The sequence below is a fragment of the Pithys albifrons genome, chromosome 5, assembly GCF_047495875.1.
Source record: "Pithys albifrons albifrons isolate INPA30051 chromosome 5, PitAlb_v1, whole genome shotgun sequence".
Classification (NCBI taxonomy): domain Eukaryota; kingdom Metazoa; phylum Chordata; class Aves; order Passeriformes; family Thamnophilidae; genus Pithys; species Pithys albifrons.
The window spans coordinates 36,547,878-36,574,503 of record NC_092462.1 but is presented as its reverse complement, the minus strand read 5'-3'; the positions used below and the strand labels follow the sequence as shown (position 1 = coordinate 36,574,503).

General features: G+C 37.1%; 1 protein-coding gene across 8 annotated transcripts in view; it reads left to right on the top strand.

Annotated features, from left to right (window-relative positions):
• Positions 1 to 26,626, top strand: part of NEK1 (NIMA related kinase 1) — a 46,274-nt gene that overhangs the window by 440 nt on the left and 19,208 nt on the right. Inside the window, exons 2-19 of one of the 8 annotated variants that reach the window (XM_071556224.1) lie at positions 2,789 to 2,937; positions 3,014 to 3,110; positions 4,424 to 4,521; positions 5,567 to 5,650; positions 6,094 to 6,161; positions 6,271 to 6,357; positions 7,373 to 7,427; positions 8,675 to 8,875; positions 10,209 to 10,269; positions 11,412 to 11,569; positions 12,892 to 12,951; positions 13,088 to 13,135; positions 13,232 to 13,303; positions 16,101 to 16,279; positions 16,362 to 16,493; positions 20,351 to 20,453; positions 23,405 to 23,488; positions 24,023 to 24,106. In XM_071556224.1, the coding sequence (XP_071412325.1) occupies positions 2,821 to 2,937; positions 3,014 to 3,110; positions 4,424 to 4,521; positions 5,567 to 5,650; positions 6,094 to 6,161; positions 6,271 to 6,357; positions 7,373 to 7,427; positions 8,675 to 8,875; positions 10,209 to 10,269; positions 11,412 to 11,569; positions 12,892 to 12,951; positions 13,088 to 13,135; positions 13,232 to 13,303; positions 16,101 to 16,279; positions 16,362 to 16,493; positions 20,351 to 20,453; positions 23,405 to 23,488; positions 24,023 to 24,106 (1,788 nt within the window). In that variant the 5' untranslated portion in view covers positions 2,789 to 2,820. Of the gene's footprint in view, positions 1 to 2,788; positions 2,938 to 3,013; positions 3,111 to 4,423; positions 4,522 to 5,566; positions 5,651 to 6,093; positions 6,162 to 6,270; positions 6,358 to 7,372; positions 7,428 to 8,674; positions 8,876 to 10,208; positions 10,270 to 11,411; positions 11,570 to 12,891; positions 12,952 to 13,087; positions 13,136 to 13,231; positions 13,304 to 16,100; positions 16,280 to 16,361; positions 16,494 to 20,350; positions 20,454 to 23,404; positions 23,489 to 24,022; positions 24,107 to 26,626 lie in introns of those variants that run through there. The other 7 variants (XM_071556225.1, XM_071556226.1, XM_071556227.1 and 4 more) reach the window with 7 other exon arrangements.

The window sequence follows — 26,626 nt, the reverse complement described above, 5'->3', positions numbered from 1 at the left end:
CCGGCGCTGTGGGGCCCCGGGAGCGTAAGGGCTGTCCCTGCAGAGGAGACGGCGTGCTCAGCACGGAACTGCTGGGCGCTGCCAGCCGAACTGCCGAGCCCAGCGCGGGGTTCACGCAGCGGCACAATGCAGGGTCCATAAAACGTGTCAGGTGAAGGCGTGGATTACTTCTCCCAGAAAAACGCGCGCGGGTCCGTTTGAGCAAGGCCGACAAGCTGTGCGCGCCGGGGGATGGATCGAGGCGCTGAGACTGAGGAAGCGCGTTGGGATCCGGAGACTTTGCCCGCAGGTGCCATCAGCGCGCGCCTTGGGGTCGGGAGCGAAGGAGCCGCGGGCGCAACCCGACCCTCCCCGCCGAGCGCGTCCCTCTGCGAGCCCTGCCCGCGGCCGTCCGTGGGCAGACACACCGCCGGGGCCGGGCCGGGCCGTGGGTCGCGGTGGGGCCGTTCATGGACACCTGTGGCTGTTTCTTGGGTTTCCCCCACACGGTGACAGCCGCAGCGCGCGCCCCGCCCGTCTCGTGACCCGCCGCCGCGCGTTACCACGGTGAAGCGCCGCTACCGCGAGAGGGCGGGCTGCGTCGTGGCCCCGCCCCGCGCTGGCTCGCCCAATGGGAGCCGAGATGAGGAATGAGGCCGCCAATGGGGGCGGGGGCGGGGCCCGTCGGGCGCGAGGGCAGGTTGGGCGACTGGCAGCGGGCAGGTCAGCCGCGATGGCCACGGCACGGGATGGGGATCGGGACCGGGACGGGGATCGGAATCGGGATCGGGATCGGGACCGGGACGGGGCGGCCCCTGGGCGACGGCGTGGTAGGGATGGGATGGGGCGCGGGAGCGGGGCTGCTCTCCTGCGGAGCCACTCCAGCCCGCCCTGCGGCGAGGCATTCCCGGCCGCGCCTCCCGCCTCGGTGCCGTGCTAGCCCCAGTGCGCGGCGGCGGCCTGGCCGGGGAGCCCTGGCCCGGCCGTGCGCTCCAGTCAGTCGGGCTGCCTCGGGATGTGCTACTTTCCTGCGTGTCCCTGCTGGATAAAATGACTTACTGCCCAGCGCTGGAAAAGCCAGCGCCCCGTGGGCGCTGATGTCCTTTTGCAAGGCGGCTCTTTTTCCTTTGCCACGTGTAAAAATAAGCCATCTAACTCACAGGAGGTTATACACACCCTTTGACTGAACTGTAACTTCTCGACCATAGGCTGATTGGTGACCATTTGTCTTTGCCCGGAGCAGCATGGGGTAGCAGCCCTGACCTGCGCCTAATGCAGCTGGTTTAGCTGTAGAACAACATGGGTTGTTTCAGAAAGTCGGGGTAGGAAGGCACCTTCAGTAAAGCCATGTGAAGTTCATATTGTGTCTCCCTGCTGTGCTTTACTGTTGCCCAAAAGAGAATACTGCAGTCAATATCAAGTCCGTCTTATGTGTAGAAGTGCAACTTCACATTAAACTCCTTCTGTACTTTAAGAAAAAAAAAACCTTTCTAAGACATTGCAGATCTGTAATTTTCACTTTTTCCTTTCCTTAGTCGTTGTAGATTTCCCATCTCCTCTTTTGCAGAACATTACTTCAGATCTCTTGTTTTGTCCAGCTACACTAATCAAGCTTACTCATTTTAGTCTGCTTTCATGGTGTGGATCCTATTAAGTAGCATCTATGTCTAGTGCATGATAAGTATGTGGAAAGTGAATGATCCCAAATGAGGGAGAGGTAGTGAGACCTGTGATGTGTGTCAAGTATGGCTCTAAGCTACTAGAACCTCTTGGAAGGAAGGTGGATACAGCAAAGCACAAATGCTGTTAGTCCTTGCAAATGAGGCTTGGATGCAGAAAAACATAGGAACATTTTGTCTTTTTCAGCTTATGGAAACTTTCTCAGGGGTATCAAAGTTCTTTTAACTGTAAAACAAGATGATCTTTAAGTCCACTGTGAATTTGTTTTGCCTTTTGTTGCTTTGGTCTTTGTTTAGCCATTTCTCTTTGCTGTTCTGACAATTCTGTATATTGCCATAGCTTCCACATGCAACTCCCTAGTCTCCTGTTTTTACCAAAGTGTTTTTAGTATAGAAACTTAAACACCATCAACATTCAGCTGAGTACTGTGCTTAATTTCAAAAGGTAGTCTAGATGTTCAGATAGTACATTAAAAGTAGTGATTTGGACTATTTGCAATAAATTTGATTTGTAACAAATTTGATTTGTAACATGAAAAAAGTCTCTCAGTCAGACTTTAAGGCACACCTTGCTGTATTGAATAATGATTCTAAACTTGGTGAGGATCTGTTGAATTTGGTCTAGTTTTGGCTTTGTTATAGTGTCTAATTTTCAAAACACTGGATTTATTTCTTCTTAAAAAACAACATGTAGGCATTCCTCTTGCCCCTGTTGTATTTCTTCCAAGAAAATTTGAATGAAGGATTGCTGACTGTGTGCCATAGCTCTGTATGATGTTTCTGTGCCAGCTGAAATAGAAGCTATGGCACTGACTGCTTGCTTTGCTCAAAGATAGAATACGTCCTCTTTGGTGAAAATGAAAAATTAAACAGCTTTTAGCAATGTAGCCCTTGTTGGCCCAAACTGAACTAACTGTACTAAAACAGACTTGAGGTTAAGAGTAGATGATTTCTAGAAAAGCAACTGAAGAGACAAATGGATTGACATTTTGAGAAAAAAAATGTAGCATGACCCGTCAGGCTAGACTAATTATACCTTATTATACCTAATTATAATTATTATATATCATGACTAATTATACCTTACTAAATCTGATTTGAGAATGCTTTTTGTGGTTTTTTTTACCCAGTACTCAAGTAAGCATGCCTTAAGAAGATAACTATGGATAAATATATTAAAGTACGGAAGATTGGTGAGGGATCCTTCGGGAAAGCAATCCTTGTGAAAGCTAAAGAAAATGGCCAACAGTATGTTATTAAAGAAATAAACATCTCTAAGGTGAGTAATTAATATTAATTTCTGATCCATTCTTTTTGCATTTCTGTTCTCAAAAATCATTATTTTCCTTCTGAAGATGTCAAATAAGGAGAGAGAAGAATCAAGGAGAGAAGTTGCTGTATTGGCTAACATGAAACATCCGAATATTGTCCTATATAGGGAGTCATTTGAAGGTAAGATTAACTAATACAGTAGAATCTGAAGTAGTGCTAGTAAGTCACTTCTCTGCACTAATTGCTACATTTCGTTTAAAAGTCTGTGTCTTCCCTCTTTAATCAGTATTTTTCATACCTTTATTATTTATTTCAATTCTTTTTCACTGTATTTTTTCACAATTCCAAGGCACATTTAAAGGTTTAATTTAGAAAAAAAGGGCAACAAATAAACAGGAATATTCATGCCTATGCCTTATATGCTTTGATTTTGGTTGAGACTTAAATGAAAGATATTCTCATGTTTCTCCAGAGCATAAATCTACTTGAATACTTGTGTATACCCTAGCAACGGGAATGCTTGTGTGGGTTAAATATGAGCACAGTCTAAATTTCAGTATTAATAACCTAGTGAGAGCAGTTTCATGTTTGAGTTTGTTGTTCTTAAAATGCAGTCTTCAGCAACTGCAATCATATAATTGCCTTCAGAGCTAGAAAAATAGATGAAACTGTTTACATCCTCAACAGAGGAAGGAAGGAGAAATATAATTCCACATTGTCTTCACAGCAAGTGGCTTAGGAAATGAGTAGAAGAGAAAATATTCCAAACTCGTATCATATACATTAAAATATTATTTTAAAACCCTAAAATTATTTGAAATACTATTCAGGGGTAGTGCTCTCTTCTGCTTTACTTCTTTCTGCTGATTTTCCTATGTGTTTTGCCTGGGGGCTTTTATCTTCTCCATTCTTTAAATTAGATTTTTGTGACATAATCATGTTATACGGCCACAGTCTTCTGGTTTATAAATCCATGCTTCTGTCTTCTTTGTCTTAGAGGCCTGTTCTTTAAGACTGCTTATTTCTTACAAGGTAGACCCTGCAATCCATAATTCACAATTCATTGGTCCACTCCAAGAAAGAACAAGGCAAATAGAGGCAACTACCTAAATTAGAACTTAAGATCTCTATTTTTAGGGTAGGGGATCTATGGAATTTTTGAAAGCACATTGAAGAATGGTTTATATGCATTCATAAAGTGACACCTTTAATTTTACAGTGGTTTTGAACCCCATTTTGGGACACTGGCTCAGCAGGTGTAATTTTTAATCTCTGTAATAGTCTGATGTTACCAGAAATTAGAAACTTAGATTGTGAGACTCAAATAAACATTTATGGACTAATAAATTGTACCTGAACCTGCATGCAAAAAAGTTCTTTAGTTCTTTTTTTGTTGTTGTTTTTTCCTGTGACTGTATTGAAGATATTCAGAAAGTTACATAAAGATGGGTCTTTTTTTTTGTCTTTTTGAAATACTTTGTTTTATTTTACAGAAAATGGCTGTCTCTACATAGTGATGGATTACTGTGAAGGAGGAGACCTGTTTAAGAAGATAAATGCCCAGAAAGGAGTCTTATTCTCTGAAGATCAGGTAACAGCAAACTGCTGCTATAGTGTTTTGTTGCAGGATAGTTTTTCATGAATTTTAAATTATTTTGGTTCAGCTTAAGACCAAAACCAAACCAAACCAAACAAAATACAAACAAACAGCACCCACCTCCCAGCCAAAAAGGAAAACCAGAAAGAAAACATAGTTCTGGGAGTCATGGATATGTTACTCGTGATTTTGTAGGTGTAAGATGCTTTTAAAAAGGTTGAAGCTTTTGTGAAGTATATTAGGCCTACTAATGGTATTTAGAATAGGGTAGTCATGAAACATTTCAGATATACTTTGAGAAACTTTTAATTTTTCTGATTTGACCTTACATTTCCAAGAAGGACTTCAAGAGGAAAAGTGAAAATTACACCTTGAATTATACTGTAATTTTATCATGTTACATACTTCTAAGTTGGGAATGTGAAAGCATTTTTCACATGGATAAGTTCTTGTCATTAGTCACTCCTTAATTTGTGACTTTTGCCAATTTACAAAAAAAAAGGATTTTGTTGGCTTGTTTATAATCTTCTAGTTGTTCATTGCTTTTCTCATTGAAATCTACTTTGTACTGTTTTTCTTTAGAAGGTAAGATGCACAAAATTACTATATGACAAAGTAAGTGTTTCTGTGACTATAACTATGGCTTTCTAGGACCCGTGGTCGATTAACTAACTGCAGGGCTTGCTGTATTGGTTACAGCAAAAGTACAGTCTGTTAATTTACAAGTTCCACATCTTAGGCATTCCAGCCAATTGAATTCATGTTGCATAGTGTCATTATGTTTATAATACGTAATGAAAATAATAGCCTCAAGCTTAATATTGAATTTGGGTAATAAGCATCTTTCATTCAAAGGTTTGCATTATAGTGACAGTACTAGCAAGATTTTAGTTGCCTATAGTATAAATGGAGACATTTGGGGGAGGAGATTAAAATCTGCAGTTATAATTATAAAACTGATTTGGAAGTATCTTGTAAGTGGGGTGGGGAAGCTTTGAGATAAATACAATGCTGATGTTTCATTTTCTTTTCTGAATAGATTCTGGATTGGTTTGTACAAATTTGTTTAGCACTAAAGCACATACATGATAGAAAAATTTTGCATCGAGACATAAAGTCACAGGTATGTAAGTCACTATTTTCAACTGAATTTACTTCCAACGTGTTTACATTCATATCTTGCTAGTGTAAGTTAGCAAATTATGGAAAACAGTCTTTTCATGTAAACATTTCTAATACTGGAAAGACTTCTTCAGAATCATCTGCGAAAGATTCATGTTATATTTTTACAAACAGATGAGACTGATGATGCTACCTAAGTGTTACTCATATGTTTGTGTAGGACAGAAGAAGTTATGTCTGAGAATGTGTAGTAGTGTTTTCTTGTTTTACTAAAGTAGGACTAGAATTAGTCGGTGTTTTTTAGTAATCAGTAAAACTACTGCCAGTGACTTCAGAGGGACTGAATGGTAGAAAACTTTTTTCTTCCCAAAATATATGGAGAAGAAAAAGTGTGCAATTGTATGAATATTTGAATTAACAGACTTCTTAACATTTCTATATCAGAATATATTTTTAACCAAAGATGGAACAATACAGCTGGGAGATTTTGGAATCGCCAGAGTCCTTAACAGGTAATTCCTTTTTTATGCTGTTTTTTCTGTGTCTTAATCTAAATCGGTTTGATCAAGGAAAACATGCTCTGTACACTTCATGTGAGTTAACCAGTTATTTTTCTCTCAGTACTGCAGAGTTGGCTCGCACTTGCATAGGAACACCGTACTATTTGTCACCTGAAATATGTCAGAACAAACCTTACAACAATAAAAGGTACTAAAGGATTTTATTAAACGTTTTTGTTAAGGAGAAGAAAATTCATTTTTTTAGGAATCCAGAGCTGTTCTAATCTTACAATGGTGAACAGGTGTTAGTTTGCCTCTTACCCAAGTAGGTACTGAGCCTCACTGTATGAGTGGGACCTTGGCAGGTGAACAGTAGAAGGCAGTGTGATGTGGAGATGGTTGGCCTTAATGCGTTAAGTTCCAGGTCTGGCTGTGATTTCAAGTACAGCTCTGCTTTTGCCTATCTGTTGTACTGCCTTAATTTCTGCACTACAAATGTGAAACTGGGTTAATGATGAAATGTGGTAATTGGATTCTCTGAGCACGTGCATAGGTGGGTGGCTACAGATACACATTTGCTGCCCTGGCAAGAGGCTGTATCTGGTATCAGTGTCCCCAGGTAATTAAAATGGTTGTTATCAAGTTACCCTTACATGGCACTAAGCTGCTGCAGTCACTGCTGTGAGTGCCTTCTACTAATTTCTATTGGTTTCTTAAAAGATAAAAATGATTATATTTCCTTGCCCCTTAATTTCTTGTTATCCAGTAGTATTCTGACCAAATTCTGTCATCCTGTAATGAGTGAGGGTGGAAGGTGAGTTGGTGTTAAACAGAGTAAACTGATTTGTTTGCTAAATTAGGTGGTGTGTTTGTTTGCTTTTTGGTTGTTTAATTCAAAAACTTCAGGCAACTGTAAATATTTAAAGAAAAAATACTTTTTTCATATTTTTGTCTAATTTCTGTAGGTAGGGTGGTTCAGATGAAAATTCCTAAAGGGAAGCCAAAACAGCCTCATCTGTTTTTCAGATAGACCTTATTTTTAGTTTCTGAAATATCTTTTTTGTTATTGTTTTTGGAGGGTTTGTGGGAAAGAAATTCATACAGGGGTGCTTGTACAGACTCAAAATGCAACCTTTTCTTTTCCCAAGATAGACTCTGCAGGTGTAAGTTACTTGGCAATGTTACACTAGAACTAATTGTTAAGGTGTGTTCTCTTTGATTAGTGACATCTGGGCCCTTGGTTGTGTTCTCTATGAAATGTGCACTCTTAAACATGCGGTGAGTACAAATTTTGTGTGTCTGTAGAAGAATACTCATTTCAAATGGAATTTTTTTCTGATGTTACATAAATGCATTTTAGTTGCTGAAAAGCTTTTGTGATAACTGTTTGGAAGTTGTGTTCAGCATTTTCATCTCTGCTTCCTGTGCCAACCAACATTTTCCATTGTGGTTTTGGTTCATTCCATTCTCTCAGAAATCTTGGCACTTTAGTTTTTAATGAGCTGTTCTAGCTGAAAAATTGGTGAGTTGTTGTATCAAAGGGTATTGAGAATAGTGTTTCTTTTTTTCCAAAAAATCTTGACTTACTGAAAGTTTCGTTGAAAGTCTGAATTTGGACTCTCAGCATTTGTGCAGATGAATTAATGTATTTCTGTTTAGAACAAGAGTAATGCTTAGAAAAAAAATTCCAGAATGGAAGAGTTTGGGGCTTTTTTCTTCCTCTGTGTGTGTGTAATTTTATTTTCTAATTAGGAAGGTAAGAAAAAACAATTATTTTTCTGTCTTGATTTGGATTTCTTTGTGGATTTTGTTTTGGTTTGGTTTTTTAAGTAGCTCTTTTTATTTTAAAAAAAGATTATAGCAAAATGAAAAAGGAAAAAAATTCTGGGGGATAGGGAATTAATTTTATTTCAAGCTTGATCTTTTATGTGGCAATAGTGCTGGTAATGTTTTCTTTCTGAGAACTGATAGCAATAAGTTGTTTTCTGTATGCTGGGTGATATGTATTGTTTTCTTTTTATTGTATAAGTGAATGGTAATGGTGCTCTCTGTATCCTGAGCTTAAATTGAGGTATGAGCAGCATTCCTTTGGATTTCACACTGAATGAGTGTGAATACTTTACATTCTTTCATTTGAAATCTGGATTTGCTAAAAAGTGCTGAAGGCATGTGGTGGTTCAAAATGTTTAGAAGAGGAGATCAAGCAGATAATTACGTAATTATTTTTGCCTTAGTTATATATCATTGTCTAGATCTGGAGGGAAATAATTGCTTGTTAGCAAAATCCATGTCTCCATAGTATGAAATACCTTTATTATGATGTATTTTTAATCAAAATACTTGGCAACAGATTATTTTATACTGCTGGTGTAAACTGGTTTTGACTTTAAAAGTGTGTTTTGGTATGTTGAGGAAAGGGAAGGCGCATTGTTAGTTTGTTTTTCTCATCATCTGTAAATGCAGCCATGGGAGTGAACAGGCAGTAAGTAGTATGTAGTAACTGTTTTCTTCCTCGTGTGATACAGTTTGAAGCTGGTAACATGAAGAACTTGGTACTGAAGATAATCTCTGGACCTTTTCCTCCTGTGTCTGTGCATTACTCCTATGACCTCCGTAATCTGCTGTCACAGTTATTTAAAAGGAATCCTAGGAACAGACCATCAGTAAACTCCATATTGGAGAAAAACTTTATAGCCAAACGGGTTGAAAAATTTCTCACACCAGAGGTATGGATTTAGTTTCAATTCTAGCTTAGCTAAAACATCATAGGACTTTGCTTTTTCTGTATTCTAATGTTAATATACAACATGAGACACTGGAGTATTGGTACTCCCTGGAGCGCTTACAGACAGTGTCAGTTGGGGGGAAAATAGTTTTACTGTGAACTGTAAAGAAAAGTCTCAAACTGTGAAGTGCTTGGTAGTTTCTGTAAGTAAATCTACACTGGTATTTTCTGAAGTGCATTGTTTTGTGTATTTATATAGAGAGGAATTATGAGTGAGATGTTGATTTATTTATATCTCTTCATAAAATGGTGCTCTCAATGATTTCATCATCACTGCTGTACTGGATTACTTCATTCCATTTTTTGTTTGGAATTTGGAATGGCCTGAGAGCCTGTTCTAGGAAATATTGCTAAGTAAACTAATCTTCAGATTTCTTCATGTTTAAGTGTATCGTGTATATAACCTGAAAGAAGTTGCTTGCTATTCTGTTTAGAATCTATTGATATAATTTGATGTCTATTAATGTCCTTTTAATGTAAATGTAATCAAAAGAGATCAAGTTTAACAAGTGAATAATAGTACACAAGGTAAATATAGACTGAGAAAGGACATGGAGGAAATGCAATATAAAGAATTCTAATGGATTCTAATTCACAACTAAAGAAATGTCATGAGAGGCCATACGTAATTGGAATTTCTATTGTATAGACTTTCAACTAATAATAGTTCATACTGAAGTCCCAATGAAAGGTAAGATTCAGAATTCTTTGCAGATGTTTCTTCTAACAACAAGAATAGTTTAATCTGATTTTATTTCCAGTAGCTAGAATGGATATGAAATTTTTATTTGGAGTTAGTCAGTTGAAGTATAATTACTAATTGACTGTATCAATTACCAGATGGTGATACTAATAGCAAAACTTGAAAACTGCAAACATTTTTTTGACACAACCTGTATGAGAAATTGAAGTGAACTTTGGCAACTACTTAGAAATCTAAAATGAATTATGCATAAAACTGTTGAGTCTCACATTAACTTTCTTCTAGATTCTTAGCTAGTTCATAAATGGGATAACATGTACCACCCAGAAGTCAGACTGAAATGAGTTTTTAAATTGAGTAATTATGCCAAAAATGCTTGAAAATACTGAATCCAGCCTCATATTCATGTTGGGGATACTGAATCAAATACATAAAGTTGAGTGTTCATTTAAATTTCAGTAAATACTACTATTTAGATGCTTACTGAGAGAATGGCACACTTCTCTGAAAATAAGTTCTTTCTGCCTTCTGTCATAAATGGTGATGGCTAACTCTTCAACTTTTTGTTTAGCTTATTGCAGAAGAATTTAATCACAAAATTTTCCAGAAGTTTGGACCACATGCTGCACCAGGTGAGTGAGTGTGTAAAGTGCTTTTGCTTTCAACTCTGGCAAGATAGTTTATGTAGCTGTTGCTTTTTTTTTTTTTTTTTTTTTGTGTGTGTGTGTGTGTGTGTTCTTATACCTGATTGTAGCATTTTAGGAAAAAAGAAAGAGGAGGCAATTTACTTCCCTCCCCTGGGGAACTGGATGTATGTAGGGTATAAATGAAGCAAATAAAAACTATGGTCCAGTAAAATGTTAAGTGTCATCTTTCCTCTTGCAGTTTGCTACACTTCCAAAAGTTAAGGAGACAATGTAGACTGTAAATACTGGAAATAATTTATATGTTGTGATCATGCAACTAATTTTTACTCCTTAGTAATGACAAATTGCTAATGAGAAATACTATTTCCTGCAAAAAATGTGGGAGGTTTCATGAGAGATTCCAAGATTAAGCCTGACTTCAGTACAATTCAGTAGAATTTCTGCTACTGGTAGCAAAGTAGATTGTGGTTAGTTTTTTCAAAATGGTCTTAGCTTACTTCATTTTCCTGCATTAGTTTACCCTTTTTTCCCCTAGATTTCCTTCACAATTATCTTATTTCCTTGTGATTACTTGAAGTTGTGGCAAGCACTCTTGATAGTTTTACTGTCCTGCTATTCTGTAGTGAGAGAGCCCTGCTAACACAGAATCAAATTCACAATATTGGCACATTTTCATGAACTCTACAGGGAAAACAATATCCCTGAAGGTCATTAAAGTTCTTCCAGAACTCAAAGTATTTTCTGCTGACAGTAGTGTTGCAGTTTTCAGTCTAGTGCTATTAGTGAAGAAAGGCCTATCTCTCCATTCTATTAGGAAAACTTTTCCCTGTATGAGTAACAACTGTACAATAAAGCATGGCAGCTGAAATAAACTTCAATTTTCCAGTTTGAAGTCTTAATATTGAAAAATTCAGGAATAGTTTTCTTCTATTTCTTATCAAACATCAAATTTAGACAAGCTGTTTTGCACAGGTGAGTATTTTGCATCAGCTCATGTGAATGAGGTGTTAGCAGTCCACCTATTTTTCTCCACATTTGCTATTCTGAGATCTTGGGAAGGGGAAATGTGGTACACTGGCCAACCTGGGTTACTGTAAAACAGGGGGTTTTGTTGTTTGTCTTTATAGCTAAAAGACCAGTTCAAGAACAAATACTGACTTCGGTTGCACCAGCTCAGAAAATTACCAAACCTGCTGCAAAATATGGAGTGCCTTTAACTGTCAGGAAGTCTTGTGGTGCACCTAAAAAGCCTACTGAGAAGAAGCCATTGACTAAATCTAGACAGGTAAGAAAATAAGTTAGTTACATTGAACTATTTTGTTCATACTTTATTTAAATGCTACAAAAATACTATGCCTTCCTTTTCAAAATGTCTTGGTATGTGGACATGTGCACCTGCAAAGAAAGTAGCATTAATAGTTTAAATGCTTAACTTGCTTCATTATTGATCTTTTGTCTTGTTGTTTGGTTGGTTTTAATATGAAGATGGATAAGATGTGGGATAGAAACAATGGCTACAATGCAATACAAATTTTCTTTTCTTTGTTGTTCCAGAGTAGTCTGAGTTTGTAGCTCTCAACTTGCTTTTCAAAGGAGCACGTAACCATCATCTCCTTTGTGTAGCAATATTACATTGCCATTACAATATTACAAGTCTCTGAAGGTTTCTGACTTCCACAATACTCGATTTTAAAGTACCCATTGTATTGTAGGTTGTCAAAAGAAAATACTTAGGAAGCTCTCTGTGTTCCAGTATGGTCAGAAAAAAAAAGGCTTTAAAAGTAACCATTGCTTTTTTGAGATTAGAGTAAGATGCATGGTTTATTAAGTTCAGCTGCTGCTTTACCAGGTGTTCACTGGTGATATGTTCTCATGTTCCACAGGTAACAAGAACCTTGGTTAGAGTTAGAAACAAGTGAAGAACCAGGCAAAAGAACCCTAGGATAACCTAACAGATCTTTTCTCCAAATAAGAGAATCTTAATATCTAGGCACCCTCAAAGACTTATAAGAAAAGGTTGTAATGCAGAGTGATACCACCAGAGAAGAAAAATAAAACATTTAAAAATTATTGCCTTCAGCTTTTGAGACAGAACCTTTAGTACAGGATGAACAAGTACAATAGCATTTACCCCTAGATCCCAGCAGTGCTTTTCATTTAAAACCTCCTGAATAATCAAATATTTTAAACCCCATTTTGTGCACACCCAGTTGTGGGTTTAAGATTTTTTCCTTTTCTGATCAGAATTTTTCTCTCATTCTGGCATTGTGCTGCCTAATTTGAAGTTTCACCTTTTATGCAGACTTTTCAACTCCAATGAAGAAAATTATTCCCATAGACAAAAGGAGGAAAATGTTTAAGGTAGCATGAAATCAGCTTTTAATTTTCAAACTGAGCAAAAGCTAAGTCCAAAGAAAGAATGACAAAATACAACCTTCAAACCTTTCCTCCTTATCTTTTTTCCAAACATTATATAGCAGTTATTTTTTAATGTGATTTTAATCTTTGTGGACATACACCAGCAATTTGAGCAATAACCCATCTTGACAGAAACTTGACAGACTAATGGCTCAGTAATAAATATCAAATTATATGCTTATTTTTCAGGAATCTTCAAAAAAGAAAAGGTTAGAATTGCCTGAAAAAGAAAAACGCCAGAGAGAGCAGGTAGACAAGATTCTTGAGACTTTTCTTTATTTCCCCATAGTAATTTTAATTACTTTGTGGTGTGGTGCATTGTGTAAGAATATGTAGTAGTTCAATTTCTCAGTTACTAAACCTGTGTAATCCTTACATGTTGCAGATCAGTTTACTGAAGGCAGATGAAATGAGAAGATTGGAAAAAGAAAGGGTAAAAAAATACATTTAAAATGTGTTTAATAGTGAAGTTCAATTTTTACTCAGTGGTTCCTTGAATTTTGTTTTCCTGTATTGTTTTCTCCTTCAGATGGAACGAATAAACAGAGCCAGGGAACAAGGATGGAGGAATGTGCTTGGTTCAGGTGGAAGTGGTGTTAAGGTTGGCAGCAGATGCAGAAATGTGTTGTAGTCTTTTGCCCACTGCTGACTATTTGGCATGGTGTTCTCTTTTCAGAAAGAGCTGCTCTTGGAGGATATCTCTTGGGGTTGCCCATTATTAATCTATGGATAATTTAAGAGAAACTGTAACATCTCCTCCCCTGGCCTTTTGGAGATTATGTGCAGTAGTGTTCTTACTAAATTTCTGAATCTCTTCTCTTTCTGCCCTAATGGTTTCCATGCACCACTTTCTTGTTGCCGCACCTGCTTTCACTCCTTTTCCTGTGTTGAATCTGTGCATGAACAGCTTCTTTCACATTCAAGTTTGTTCTTAAATTCTTTTGTTTCCAGGTTCCCATTATTTAGTAATGGACCTCTTTCACAGTATTAAACACCTGCTTCTAAGCATTCCTTGTTATTTAGCAACATAAATGTTTATATATATTGCTAAGATGTTCAGGAGTGGGGTAAGAAATCCTAAGTAGTTCTAATTTTTTTCTGAATGCAGTATACTGTTTAGCCATTCACTTCCTGCATAATTTAATTTGATTCCTATAACAGCTTCTTTTTGCCTATTTGTGCATGTCATAATGTCATGGAGTTGATTCATGAAGTTAATTCAATACAAAGGTCTGGGTGCTTTTATCAGACAGAGCCAGTGCAGGAAGTTAAGTAGTGCTGTAGTCTAAATCTATCTGACAATAAAAAGTGGACTGAAACACAGTTATTTGTTGTGGTGGTGTTGAGTCTTACAAAAATATACAACATAAACATATTTAGTAGGGTTTTTGTAAGCAAGCTCTGACTGAGCAGTAAAGTCAAAATGATGAGAGGTTTTATTACTGTTCCTTGTACAAAAACGAGGGATACACAAACACTGACCAGGTTTTAGTCTCTGCTTATTAACCAAATAGCCATCATCTTTGGATGTGTGCCACACATTATGTAAGTAAAGCTTAAATATAAAAGCAAATTTAAGCATACCAGACTTTAAAAACTAATGGGTGATGATTTAATGAAAAAAATCGAATCGTGTAATTTGGTCCCTCTGCTGTTCTCCTCACTCTCTCGAGCAAACTGGCAGGCACTAATAGAAGCTTCCATAAAACACTGTGCATTCATTGTCACCTTTGGATGAGAGATGTTCCTGAACACAACGTTTCTGATTAACTGTGAGGCTTTTACTGCAAACACATTCAGTGTTACAGCTACAGCTGCATCATTATCAGTATTACCGAGGGAAACTGAGGTCCAGGGGCTGTGCCTGTTTTCACCAAGTGCCACTTAAGTAAAGCATGGCAGACAGGCAGAAGAAAATCATTGAAAAATATTCTCCAAATTGGATCATATAGTACAAATCTTACTGCAGGCTGCTAATTTAGCATCATTACAGGTTCCAATATGCTGTTATTAATTTCCTTTTCCTTTCTCCAGCATGAAAGCAGTTTATCCAGCAACTCCCTCATAGTACTGTGGAATAACCTGGTTCAAGCTTTCCAGTAACACAAGCCATATGGCCTCTTATGAAGGCATAGCAGGATCATGCACTGCGTGATTCTCTCCTCTTGTTGTCTGTGTGGGTTGCTTGCTGGCACCTCTTTCTGAGAGCAAGTAGAGAAAGAGAGCAAGGATTTGGTTTTGGGTTTGTGGTTCTAGGAGGGGCCATAACTGTTCTGCAGACTTGCTGAGCTCCTGCTTCATAGCATTTACCTAGAGATGATCATAGTATTTCTTTACATTTTGAAAACTGAACTCTAATAATGGTAGATGAAACCTTGAATTGTGTCTAAAACAAGACTTTTCCTTCTATTTGCAGAAACTATAGTCTTGTATAGTTATTTTTACTCAGGTGGGCACTATACCTCGCTAGTTATTTGAATGCTGGGTAAATCCTTGATTTAGTATTCTGTCATCTGGAAGGTATTGTTGGGCATAGGGCAACTGAAACTCAGAATGTGAGATAAATTCCATTGTCACTTATAAGGAGGCAATCTTAAACCTGTCATATCTGCACTCACCTGTTTTAGTTTATTTAAAATACTTCAGAGCATTGTGGAAGGAAGATTGATGCTATTGTTAGAACAAATTTCGTAGATCCACTACATGGGCTATTTGATTGCTTCTGCCAGGTGTAAAGGGAACTTTTTTATGCATGTGCTGACAACCTTAACCTTGTTTTGCCAGTTTCACATTTTCTGCATCCATCCTTGGCTACTACTGTACACAGCTGCTCGATATGTTACTTTTTTCATTATTTTCATGCAAAGGTTCTGCAAGAATTCTAATTCTTTGAGAGTGACAGTGATAATTTGCATAAAGCAGTAGCCTGTGATAGATATATCTGAGCTTTAGTAGGGAAGCATCACAATTTTGGTGACAAAATCAAATTATAGGTTGGCAGCAAGGCAATTCTAAATAAATCTACTTCAGTTGGTGTTGTATCACTTTTTGTGCTAAATCTTTTATTTTTACCATGTAAAATTATCTATCTCTGTTTACATTTCAATGGATTTGTTATCAATTACTTCCAAAATACGTGACATGTCTTGTGTATAACTACAGTATTACTAGAAGAAAATTAAATGGTATTTTATTCTGAACTGCTAACAGAAAAACACATTTTTAATTCATGTATCTTGTAGTCCATTAAAATAGGAGCATGTCAGCAATAAAACTAGGAGCAATTCAGAATTGCTGCAGAATATGTTAATGCTATTATTCTGCTGAAGAGGTGAAAATTGGAAGGGCTTATTCAAACCAATATTTGAGATTTCCACCCTACCCCTTTTGGTTTCCAGGCACCATTTTATGTTGGTGGAGGTGGTGTTGGTCCTTCGCCTGTGTCTTCCAGAGGACACTATGAACACTACCATGCTATTTTTGACCAGATGCACCAGCAAAAGGAAAACATTAGAGTAGCTGAAGAGAGGGAAGCCAAATTGAGGGCGAAACTACAAGACCGAGAAGTTGTTGAAAGGTATGGCTACCTTCCTTTAGAAGTTACGTGTGGACTGCTGTAGATGAAAGTAATGAAAGTCACTGTACATATTTATCTACAGAGGAATTCCACCTGGAACACGTCCAGGATTTCCTAGGGGACCTGCAGGTCATCACCATTTACCTGATCTTGGTGCAGTTAGGAAAAAAGTGAAAAGATTGAAGGAGGTGTCTAAACAAGCCAGTGCAAACAGGTTGGACTATGCTAATCCATAAATCTGTCCTTACATGTTAGGTTGTTGTTCTGTCTGGTTTCATTTAGTAGCTGGACATGTCTCAAAATCACTTTTATCTGTTGCTGCTGTGCTGTCTGTTTGTGTGTGAGTCCCTCACAGACCACAACTCTTAGAACGAGTGGAGACCTTCCCTTCTCCAATAGTGAAAGAAATTGTTTACTAAGAAAATGTAGCTAAACTGGTTTTCAGACAAAATTCTTGGCTTAATGTGGTTGCAGATAACAACATAAGCCTCCTTGTTTGCTTTTTCCATAGTTCAACTTTTTGTGTTACCTGACAAGATTCTTCCTTCTCTCATCATCTCATTCTTCCTGCCTTCTGTGCACCTAAGTCATGCCATAGCATAGGAAAGTGTCTAGAATGATCCCAGAATTGTTAGCACCTGTTTATTGGTCAGTGGAAAACTTTTAGGATCTTTCTTCATTGAGATGCAAATGCCAGCTCTTATAATAGTGTGCAGCTTCTGATTCAATATTCTAATATCAAATTAGAAAAATGTAATTCTAGTTGCTGTAAACTGAGTATTTGGATCTATAAAAGGATTGTGAACAAGTATTGATATTTTTTAATGATTTCACTCTTTCACATAGCTTCTTCAACATTCCTTTGTTCTTCTTCACATCTATTAATATTGCCGAAAGAACTGTGTTCGCTGTTGTGAGCAGTGAATGGCAAAATACTGTTCTGGAAATTTCGTGTATGAGCATTACTAACTAAACTTCCTGGAGGGACGAATTATCTCCTGCAATATTTAAACTTCTGCAGACCCGATGATGTATTCCATGGAGGAAGAAATAAATGGAGTTAATGCGAGGAAAAGAAAGTGGCCAAAAAAACCACTTGTTCCTCTAAACTGATTTAAATCAGTTTTATGTTCTAATATAATATATATGCCTTTACAGATTTTTTACCTTTTTTTTAAATTTGCAGGAATAGCATAACATGATTAACACTGATAGTACAATTTTAAAAGCTACGAGGTACATTTTATTTTCTTTATAGTAATTTGAGCTAATTAAAATTCTTCCTGGCACAACCTAATACTGAAGGGTGCATTTTGCCAACTGTATTTTAATGTAATGTAATTTAATTTAATGTCAATTAAATATGTGATTTTCCATATTTCTCTATTTATTAGTGCTTTGCACAAAGTGCACAATCTTACCTAGGTTAGGAAACAATTTGACTCATACATTTGGCAATATTAAATGATACTTGTCTACACCTGGGTGAACTATTTTAAATGTATGAGAATTGAGAGAAACTATAGCAGAGGGCTGCAAATTATGAATAACATGGAGATCAGGAAGAGAAACCACAATTCAGTATTTCTCAAATACATGAATTTGGAAGGACTCAATAAAAATACTATGCAGAAGTTTCAAAATAGATAGAGATTGGGTTGATTTCTGTTTATAACCTGCATTGCCTTTAGCCTTAAACTCAGATGTTGCTTCTTGGAATTTTAAATGTGTTCAGCATTTGTATTTTGTTATCTAGAAGCAATTCTATCATAGCTGTTCTAGCAGTTTTTTTGTCCTACCCTTTTATTCTTTCAGCTGGAGGCAAAATAAGTGTTCCTGATGTTTACCTCAGATAAGAAATTTAAATAACAAGAACTTTGTTAAAGATAGGCAATTTAGAGCATATATTAAAGAAGTTGAGAGATCTCCAAGTTGCAGTCTTTCTGATTACACTACCACTAATTTAAAGCTAATTATATTCAGCATCAACAATCTTTGAAAATTGTCTGTTGGACAGAAGTGCAGCATCTAGGTGAAATACTTACTGAAATGAGTCACACAGCTTTAGAGTAGGAAAAACCATCATAAAACATAGTTGAAATAACTTTTTCCTGTGAATTTGGTTTGAGACAAATAGGTTTGGCTTTGTTTGGTTTGGCTTGGGAAGTGCTTCTCCAACACTGTAAGCTCCATGGTGTATGACGAACTTCAGCTTCATGACAGGATTTTGGACAGATTTCACTATCCACCAATTGAGTTCATAGATAATTTAAAGCTAGAGTAAAAATCTTGCAGTGAGTCAGGTATGGGTATACAAAGATTATCAAGTGTTTGTTTCTTTACCAGTAACACCTGTGTGGATTGTCTTGCCCTTTTCAGAGCAGATACAGTGTGTTTTGTATCAAAGTCAATCTGTCTCTGTCTTCCTTTTTACTGCATTGTAGCACATGGACACATTTTTATTTCCTTGTTGTTTGGTGGGTAAGGGGGTAGAAAAAATAAAATTCAGGGATTTTCATCAGTGTCATAATTAATTGATGAATTGGTAGCAATAGCTTCCTGTATTGCAAAATGATTCTTTCTTTAACTGACTCAGCCTGATGGATTATTGCTATCAGTTAATTCCTGTTTCTTCCTGCCTGTTGCTGAACCCCCAGTACTCCTCAGTTAAAGCAGCTCAGGGAAAACTTGGAAAGGCCTCATCATTCTACCATTTGTTGGAATTATCTTACACCATTTCTCAGTGGTGGGTTTTTTTAATGCATAACTTTCACTTCAAACCAATTTGTTGGAAACTGGTTCCTCTACAAAACAATCTCATGAATGTACTCATAGACTTGCTGAATGCTCAGTTATGGTAATTTAAACGTAGCCACCTTGTCTACCCAAACAAGTCTCTGACCTGGGGTGTCAAAAACCAACCATTGTGTTATGGATACTTCTAAGGTAGGAAAATTCCTTCACAGTCCTTTTGAAAACAAATGTAAAAATCCCTTAAGGTTTTGATGCCCAAAAATGCAGAACAAACTGTTTAGAGACAAAGTTTTAGTCAATAAACAGCAAGGTATTTATTAAGACAACGTTGGGGTAACTCTCCGATTAGTATTGGAGAAAAGAGCTCCAAAATCTACAGTGTAAAGCTACAGTATTTATACATTTCTAGTGAGGGATTACAATATTTTTACCTACATATTCATGCACGATTATAATACTGTGATATCTAGTTATAATATTCATAGCAGGCAGAGTTGGGGCGGAGCTGTCCATTTTGAGGAATATTATGAGGGGAGATCCTGTTACTTCATCTGGTGGTGGTCGTATTTTTGCTCTTCATCCTCATGAACTTTTCAACTCGGTCTAATTTTGCTGATTCTTGCAGATTCTTGCAGTGGGTCTTGCCAAACATGGTGCTCTGGCTTTTTTTCTTGGGATTAACCTATTTGCTACATGGACCTTTAATTATGACTTCACTGAGAGTTAGATGTCTTCCATAAATTAGACCTGATCTCTTGGAGACTCCCGGAAAGTTGGGTGCTTTTAGTAAAATCCCCTAGGTTCTGGCTTTTCTCTACTTCATTTTCTCAAAAGGATTTGCCAGAACACTCTGAGAACAGTAGCACCATACTAATCATCTAAGTGGTAGAAGCTCTTACTCCAAATGTAGGGCAATTTTGCCAGGCTGTTGCAGTAGTGGCCTTACTGATTGGTTCATCTGTGAGTTCTTGCTCTTCTTTGAGGGAAACCTTGAAGGAGGAGCCTTCTTTTTCACAAAGAGTAACAATAATGGTACAAGCTGAGACACTTTCAGAAATAATCACACAAAGATTGTGTTTTACATTTTTTTAAATTTATTTTTGATTGTGCTTCTAATTTACCAAGTGTATTTTTCCCCATTGTATGGAAGTCTGACTTGTATTCTGGCTGATGAAAGGCATTTTTGAAGATGCCTTTCTTGTAGAAAGTTGCTTTTTTTCTGTATGTGTTCTAGTTAGAATGAATGAGGGGGGTAGAGAGGGTGTTTCCAGTGTTGTATTTCAGATACTTTCATCTTGCTGTGTTGAAATTACTCAGGCAAAAGGGATGGATAGCTACAGATAGAGCAAAGCAAGTTGAAGAATTCTGGCAACGGAAGAGGGAAGCCATGGAGAACAAAGCTCGAGCTCAGGGACACATGGTATGAAATCTGGTCTTCCTAAGTATGTTACTGTTTCAGCATGCTTTATGAGTCTTTGAAGTGACACCATAACCATGAAACAGTGACTAACTTCCCTAAGTATTAAAAAAAAGAGGGAGAGAATGGGAGGTAAGTTTTCTGCATTTTGTTGCTAATTTTAATGTAATTGTGCAATACATTTCTTATTACTAATAGACAAAGGCAAGTACCTTTGTTTGCATGTGTCTAACTTAGTATTGTGAATTTTAGAACATTAATTTACATTTTTCTGTTCATAGCTTTAGACTTGGTTAAAAGTAAACTTCTTGTGTTCTTGAACTTAAAATGAAGTCTGATTTAAGTGATACAGCTACTGCTCAGACATAGCAGTGTGTTTTAGGAAAACACATAATTGAAAAGGTGTTGGAAAGTCATCCATATTTGTCAGCATTAACCTTTAGAAAACCTTTATTCTTTGGGGATTAAGTAGTAGGTAGTGTCACAAAATGTTCTTTATGCTTATGGTTCTAAATTCAGTATTCCTTTAGGAATTTTGAAACATATACTGGAAATGACTCATCTACACTTGGACTTTGTGTGGTTGAACTGTGTATTTTCGTAACATGGAGAGTTTTGCCTTTTGAATGCATCTCCACACTATTCATGTACAATCAAGTGACAGTATCTCTGTCAGCTGGTAAAATTAAACTGACTGTGCTGGAGTTGCAGTGAGATGAGACCAACTGCAGATTTATAGAAGCATCTCCTGAATTATACCTGATAATATGATTTTTGGCCAGGTTTTAATGTCAGGGATTATTTCAATTACAGTAAGCAATTTTTAGATACTTTGATTCACTGCTTTGATGGGGAAGTATCCTTAGTTTATATATGTTTTAAAATATGAGTCTTCCTCTCTAAAACTATGGTTCTATTTTTTAAAACTTTCAAGACCAAGAAATAATTTTCAAAAAATGAACAGTTCTTCTTAAGAATGCTGCTTCTTGGGCAAGTCCTTAGTAGTACCTGCTTCCATTTTGTTCTTGACTTTGTTGGCATTGATATAAATGTATGAGATCAGTTAATGCAAGATACCCAAGTATTCAGGTTAATGTTTCTCAGTTCTCTCTGATGTGTTCAGTTGAGCCCAAACATTTTATTCTTCGATGGCTCCTATAATAAAACAGAGAGGTTACTGAACAGTTAAAAAAGTAACTTCCAGATGTTTAAGGCTTGCAACCTGAAGCCAGGGTAACAAATCCATGTACTGGATTCGCCACTGAAAGCAGAAGTTCTCAGCAGCTTCTTTCTGCTTGTGCAGGAAAATAATTTTGCTTGCTGGCAGTTTTTCTCATATAGGAGTGAGGCTCTTCTCTGGGCAGTGTTGAACTGAGAGAAGAAATCATCAGGTAATAGGCAGCCTTTTGTCATAGAAAGACTTGTGAGTCAAATGACTGGCACTAATTTCCTCAGCTTCTGTTAAATATAGTTGCTGTCAATTTTAATTTTCACCTGAGAGTCTAAAGCTTGACTCAGTAGTTGAGTTGATGATGCTTTTGGATACCTCTTTTTTAACAAAGCTGCTGACCTAATTTACTACTTCAGTGTAGCTGCGTGGCATTGCAAAACATGAGTCCTGTCTTTGAAAATTTTGATGTAGACAGATGAGTAAAAGTTAACAATCTACAGAAAGAAAATCAGTTCTCAAAAATCATGCTTCCAGTTTCTTTCTTCTCTAAGAGCAGTGATATAAAAATCTCCATCAGTGATGAGAATACCTAAACTAACTTGAGTGCTGGAAGGAAGAACAATAAAATTCCTTGAATAGTGCCAGTGAGCTTCTGTAAAGCTCAGGAACATCCATTAAAAAGTTAAAAAGAAATATTTTCTGTAAAGTTAAATATGAAAAATATTCCTTTCCATTTTGCATGACTTCATGCTTAAGCTGAAACCACCATTCATGGAGTTCTCATGAACACATAGAAACTTCTGATCCACAAGATGGTTCATTTGGTTTATTCTCTGATTCCCCAGTCACTAGACTACTTAAGATCAGTAATGTACTGTTTTCTTGAGCCACTGATTTTACTCAATCTGAGATTATTTAACCAGAGTATTTGGATTCAGTTCTCCCTATCAAGAACTTAATTGGAGTATTTATTTACTGAAGGTTCTCTATGCTCAACCTTGAGAAAGCTAAAACCCTGCCATTTTATGAGGCAGAACATCTATCACGTGTATTCTTACTGTCTTTTATGTTAAAAAAAATCTAAAAACTCAAGGATTTTTTTAACCCATTCAGCAAAGGTTTATGGCATATCACGAGCAAAATAATTCAAGTATATGATTTTAATCCAATCATGAAAGTTGGAGTTAAATCATTCTTGTGCTGTTTTATATAGAACTTCCTTAAAGGTTGAAATCCTTTGGGAGACAATTGTTAGGTCACAGAGTACATCGCACGAACCAAGACTATACATTGCATGTGTATGAGGGATTCAACACAGCTTGTTAGATGTCATGTATATATTTAAATGCTTTATTAGATTTTTGAGTTTGCTACTTGTAGTATGTTTAAAAAAGAGTCATCATTGTGAAAAAGCTTAATCTGAGAACATATAACTCCTTATTTTAGGCTTGTCCCAACAATGGCTGAAATCCCAACCCTCTGCCACCATTTGTATGTGTGTAATCCAGACATAGAAAAACTCACACCCATCACAATTTAGGTTTTCTAACATAGCATGGAGAAGATCAGAATTGCAGGAGGAAGGCAACTATATTTTTAAAGCAGGATTTTTAGTCACTGCTGTCATGTATTTCATGTAAGTGAAAAGGGGTTATTGGCTAACTTCAGAACATCTGTAGATCATTGATGGATTTGTTTTCTTATAAGTGAACAGTTATTGGATAAAGCAGATAATTTCACTGCCCCAGCCACCTTAAATTTGATACCTTTAAATGGCAAACAGGGTACACTGCAAAACGTGGCAGATACCTATGGAGGCAGGCCCATTTCTGCAAGAGGAAGGAAATCCAGAAACAAGGAGGAAGAGGTATGCTTGCCGCATGTTTGCCACTTTGCTCATCACACAAATAGCACTATTTTGACCATGACTGAGCCCAGTTTCCCTGCATGGTTCCATCTGTAAAACAAAATTAAAGGATTTTCTAAATTCCTAGGAAAAAATTGCCCTGTAAAGTTCTAAAGTGTGAGTGTGTTTATTTTGGTTTTTTTAAATAATCAAAGTAATAGTTGTCTTCATCAGTCTGTCTCAGAGCAGCTCTTGAATGTGCATGTATATTGGTATGACTCTTTACCTTAATCCTATTGTGATAAATACAACCTTTCCTAGCCTTCAATGATATAAAATGTAGTGATAGCTTAATACTGGGAAACATACATCTGATTTTCTTTATTTTCATTACATTTGAGTTTTTTCTGAAGATTAGTAAATGCTAATACAGTGATAGAAATACTGTAGGGAGTTCACCCGTCTTATTTTCTTGTGGAATCTGATGTATTTTAAGTTATCCATACTGGAGAGAGTTTCTGTATGGCTGAAACTTATTTCATTTCTTTGCATTAGGAATATTTGGCAAGATTGAGACAGATCCGGCTACAAAACTTTAATGAACGTCAACAGATCAGAGCAAAACTTCGTGGAGAGAAGGTTGGTTGAAAAATAATCTGAAGTGCTTTTGGAAGTTGGCTGTGGAGTGTATTCTTTTATCCCTGAGGGAAGACTTTTGTTCTAGGCAGTTTTATATATAGACATGTTTTAGACATTTAATTCTGTTCCACAGTTGGTGTCTTTTCATCTCTTCCAGGATACGTAAAATTTGTTTGTTCTTTTAGTGCTGAGAGTGCAGCTTCAGTGCCTTTTAACTACCAGTGTTTTAAACACAAGACAGCATAAGGTTACACCTGATTTTCTGAATTTTACATATAAATTTCTTATCAAGCAGTAGGACATTTGTATTTATTTGCTCTTAGTTATAGGAGCTTCTCTAGAATTCACTTTTTAACAATGCTCACACAGAATCAATATGCAGCAATGCTTTTCATACATTCTGTAGGTGTTTATTAAAATTAGAAATTCCTGGCAGGAGCTCAATTTAATCAGTATAATTTTTTTCAAACATCACTTTTCAAAAATATATTTGTAATACAAGAAAGCCAAAATAAGATGTTCATAAAGTAGATTCAGAACAAAAACTTCAAATGTCAAATGAATAATCCAAGGCGTGCTTGGAAGCAATCCATTTATGTTTGCGAAAATGTTTCATTTGAGAGGCAATGTGTGTAGTATATACGGCCTGGAGTTTCTTTCCATCTTTTCATTAACCTGCTGTGTTTGGGCTTCCTCAAGTGATTACCTGCTTATATATTCACACTGTACAGTGTGATCTAAAACTAGATAAACATTCCTGCCCTGCCCATCCTCTTAAAGCACCCATATTAAGTGCTTTCATGTGTCTGATGTGTAGTGAGTGGACATACAAGGCAAGAGCATGCTCAGTGCCACTCAGTTTCTTAGGATCAGTATTCTAGCTAAAAAGAGTTTCACGTTGCTGTAGGTTTTGGGTTGGAATTTTGGATTTAGGTGTTTTTTGGTGCTAAAGTACTCTGCTTTTTTTCCTGTATTAGTGACTTTTGAATTGTTTTATTTTCTTTAACCTTAAGTGCATCTCACTAGTGAGACACAAGAGAGACAAATTCAGTCCCTTGACTGAGATGCAAAACTTCTATAGTGCATTGAAGAGGAACCCATGCCCCTCTAAATCTAAAATGAATGGTCCAAGACAAGAAGTTAGGTATGTTTCTACCTGAGAAGGCTGTAAAAGCTTCAGTAAGATGTGCTAGATGCTGTGTGTGGCATGGGGCCAATATGGGCTGTTCCCATCTGTCTTAAGGAGCATGAGGAAAATCACTGTCTTATAAGTATACAGTCACTGTAGGAGCGGAGCAGTGAAGTTCATCACTAGCTCTGACTCACGTACAATGCTGAGCTGATGCACATTAAGCCCATGCTGTCTTAATTGCATTTTGGTTCTAATTTTACCCTATGTCTGTGCTGTTTTGGACAAGCTTCACAACCACTGCTGTGGGACTACAGCCCTACAAAATCTGACTCTGTCATGACCCTGAGTACCCTTAGAATACCATGGACAGTGCTAAAATGTTACAAGTATAGAGCCATTACTGTATTATTCTTTCAGTTTTTTCACCAAGCAGCTGTAATACTTCCTTTCAAAGTCAGGAGTACCCACACTCTATCTGGCCACCAAGACAGCTTGTGCTAGTAAAATCAAACAAAAGTACTGTTACTGTGACCATGACATTCCCTGTATGGCCTATTAAGCCTATCAAGAACCAAACTTCCTTTCCCAGTGGCTGTACCTTACCTAGGGAGGTGGTATGTGCCCCAGAAGGCATGCCAGCTACAAAGGAACAGAGAACAGATTAATATCTTTCTGAAATTGGCATAAACTTACTTTCAGAATTCAGAGACCACGTTTATTTTTCTTGATGACCTGTGGATGAAAATTTTAATGTGGAGGCTCATCTCTAGAGGAGCATCATCTCAGATCAAATCTTGTCACAGATATGTTTATTTCCTATTATTGATTGACAATTTTATATCGATCACTGCTACTGTATAGCATACTATTTTATATACATCAACATATGTATTCATTCCTTTGCCTATGAAGAGTGCCAAATTATTTTTCTGAAGTTTTCTATCTCCAGTGTTCTTTCCAGTCATCTTTCTTTCCTGTTATCTGACCGAAGGCAATGCAGGTGTGACCTTAATTTCTCTATTTTCACTTAAGAAATTACTTAAAATTCTTGCTGTGTTTTGCCAGATTAGTCCTCTAAATACTTTATTTAAATAAAAGGTCTGCACAAGTTGGTCATGAACAATAAAAGGCTCCTATCAGAACCTTGTTATGGGTACTGTCAGACTAACAGTCTGTAAATAGGAATATGCAGGGCCCATGGGAAGAAGTAAGAGAGATTGAAAGCAAAGATTCCAGAAGGCAGACCTTATATGTTGTCACCTGCTACCATTTCCCTCCCATCACCCATTGCACAGCTTTTTTAAGCACATACAATTAACAAAACTGAAATGCTAGAGCATCCAACCTTTCTTGTGTATCTCACCTGCAGAACCTGCAACAGTGATGAG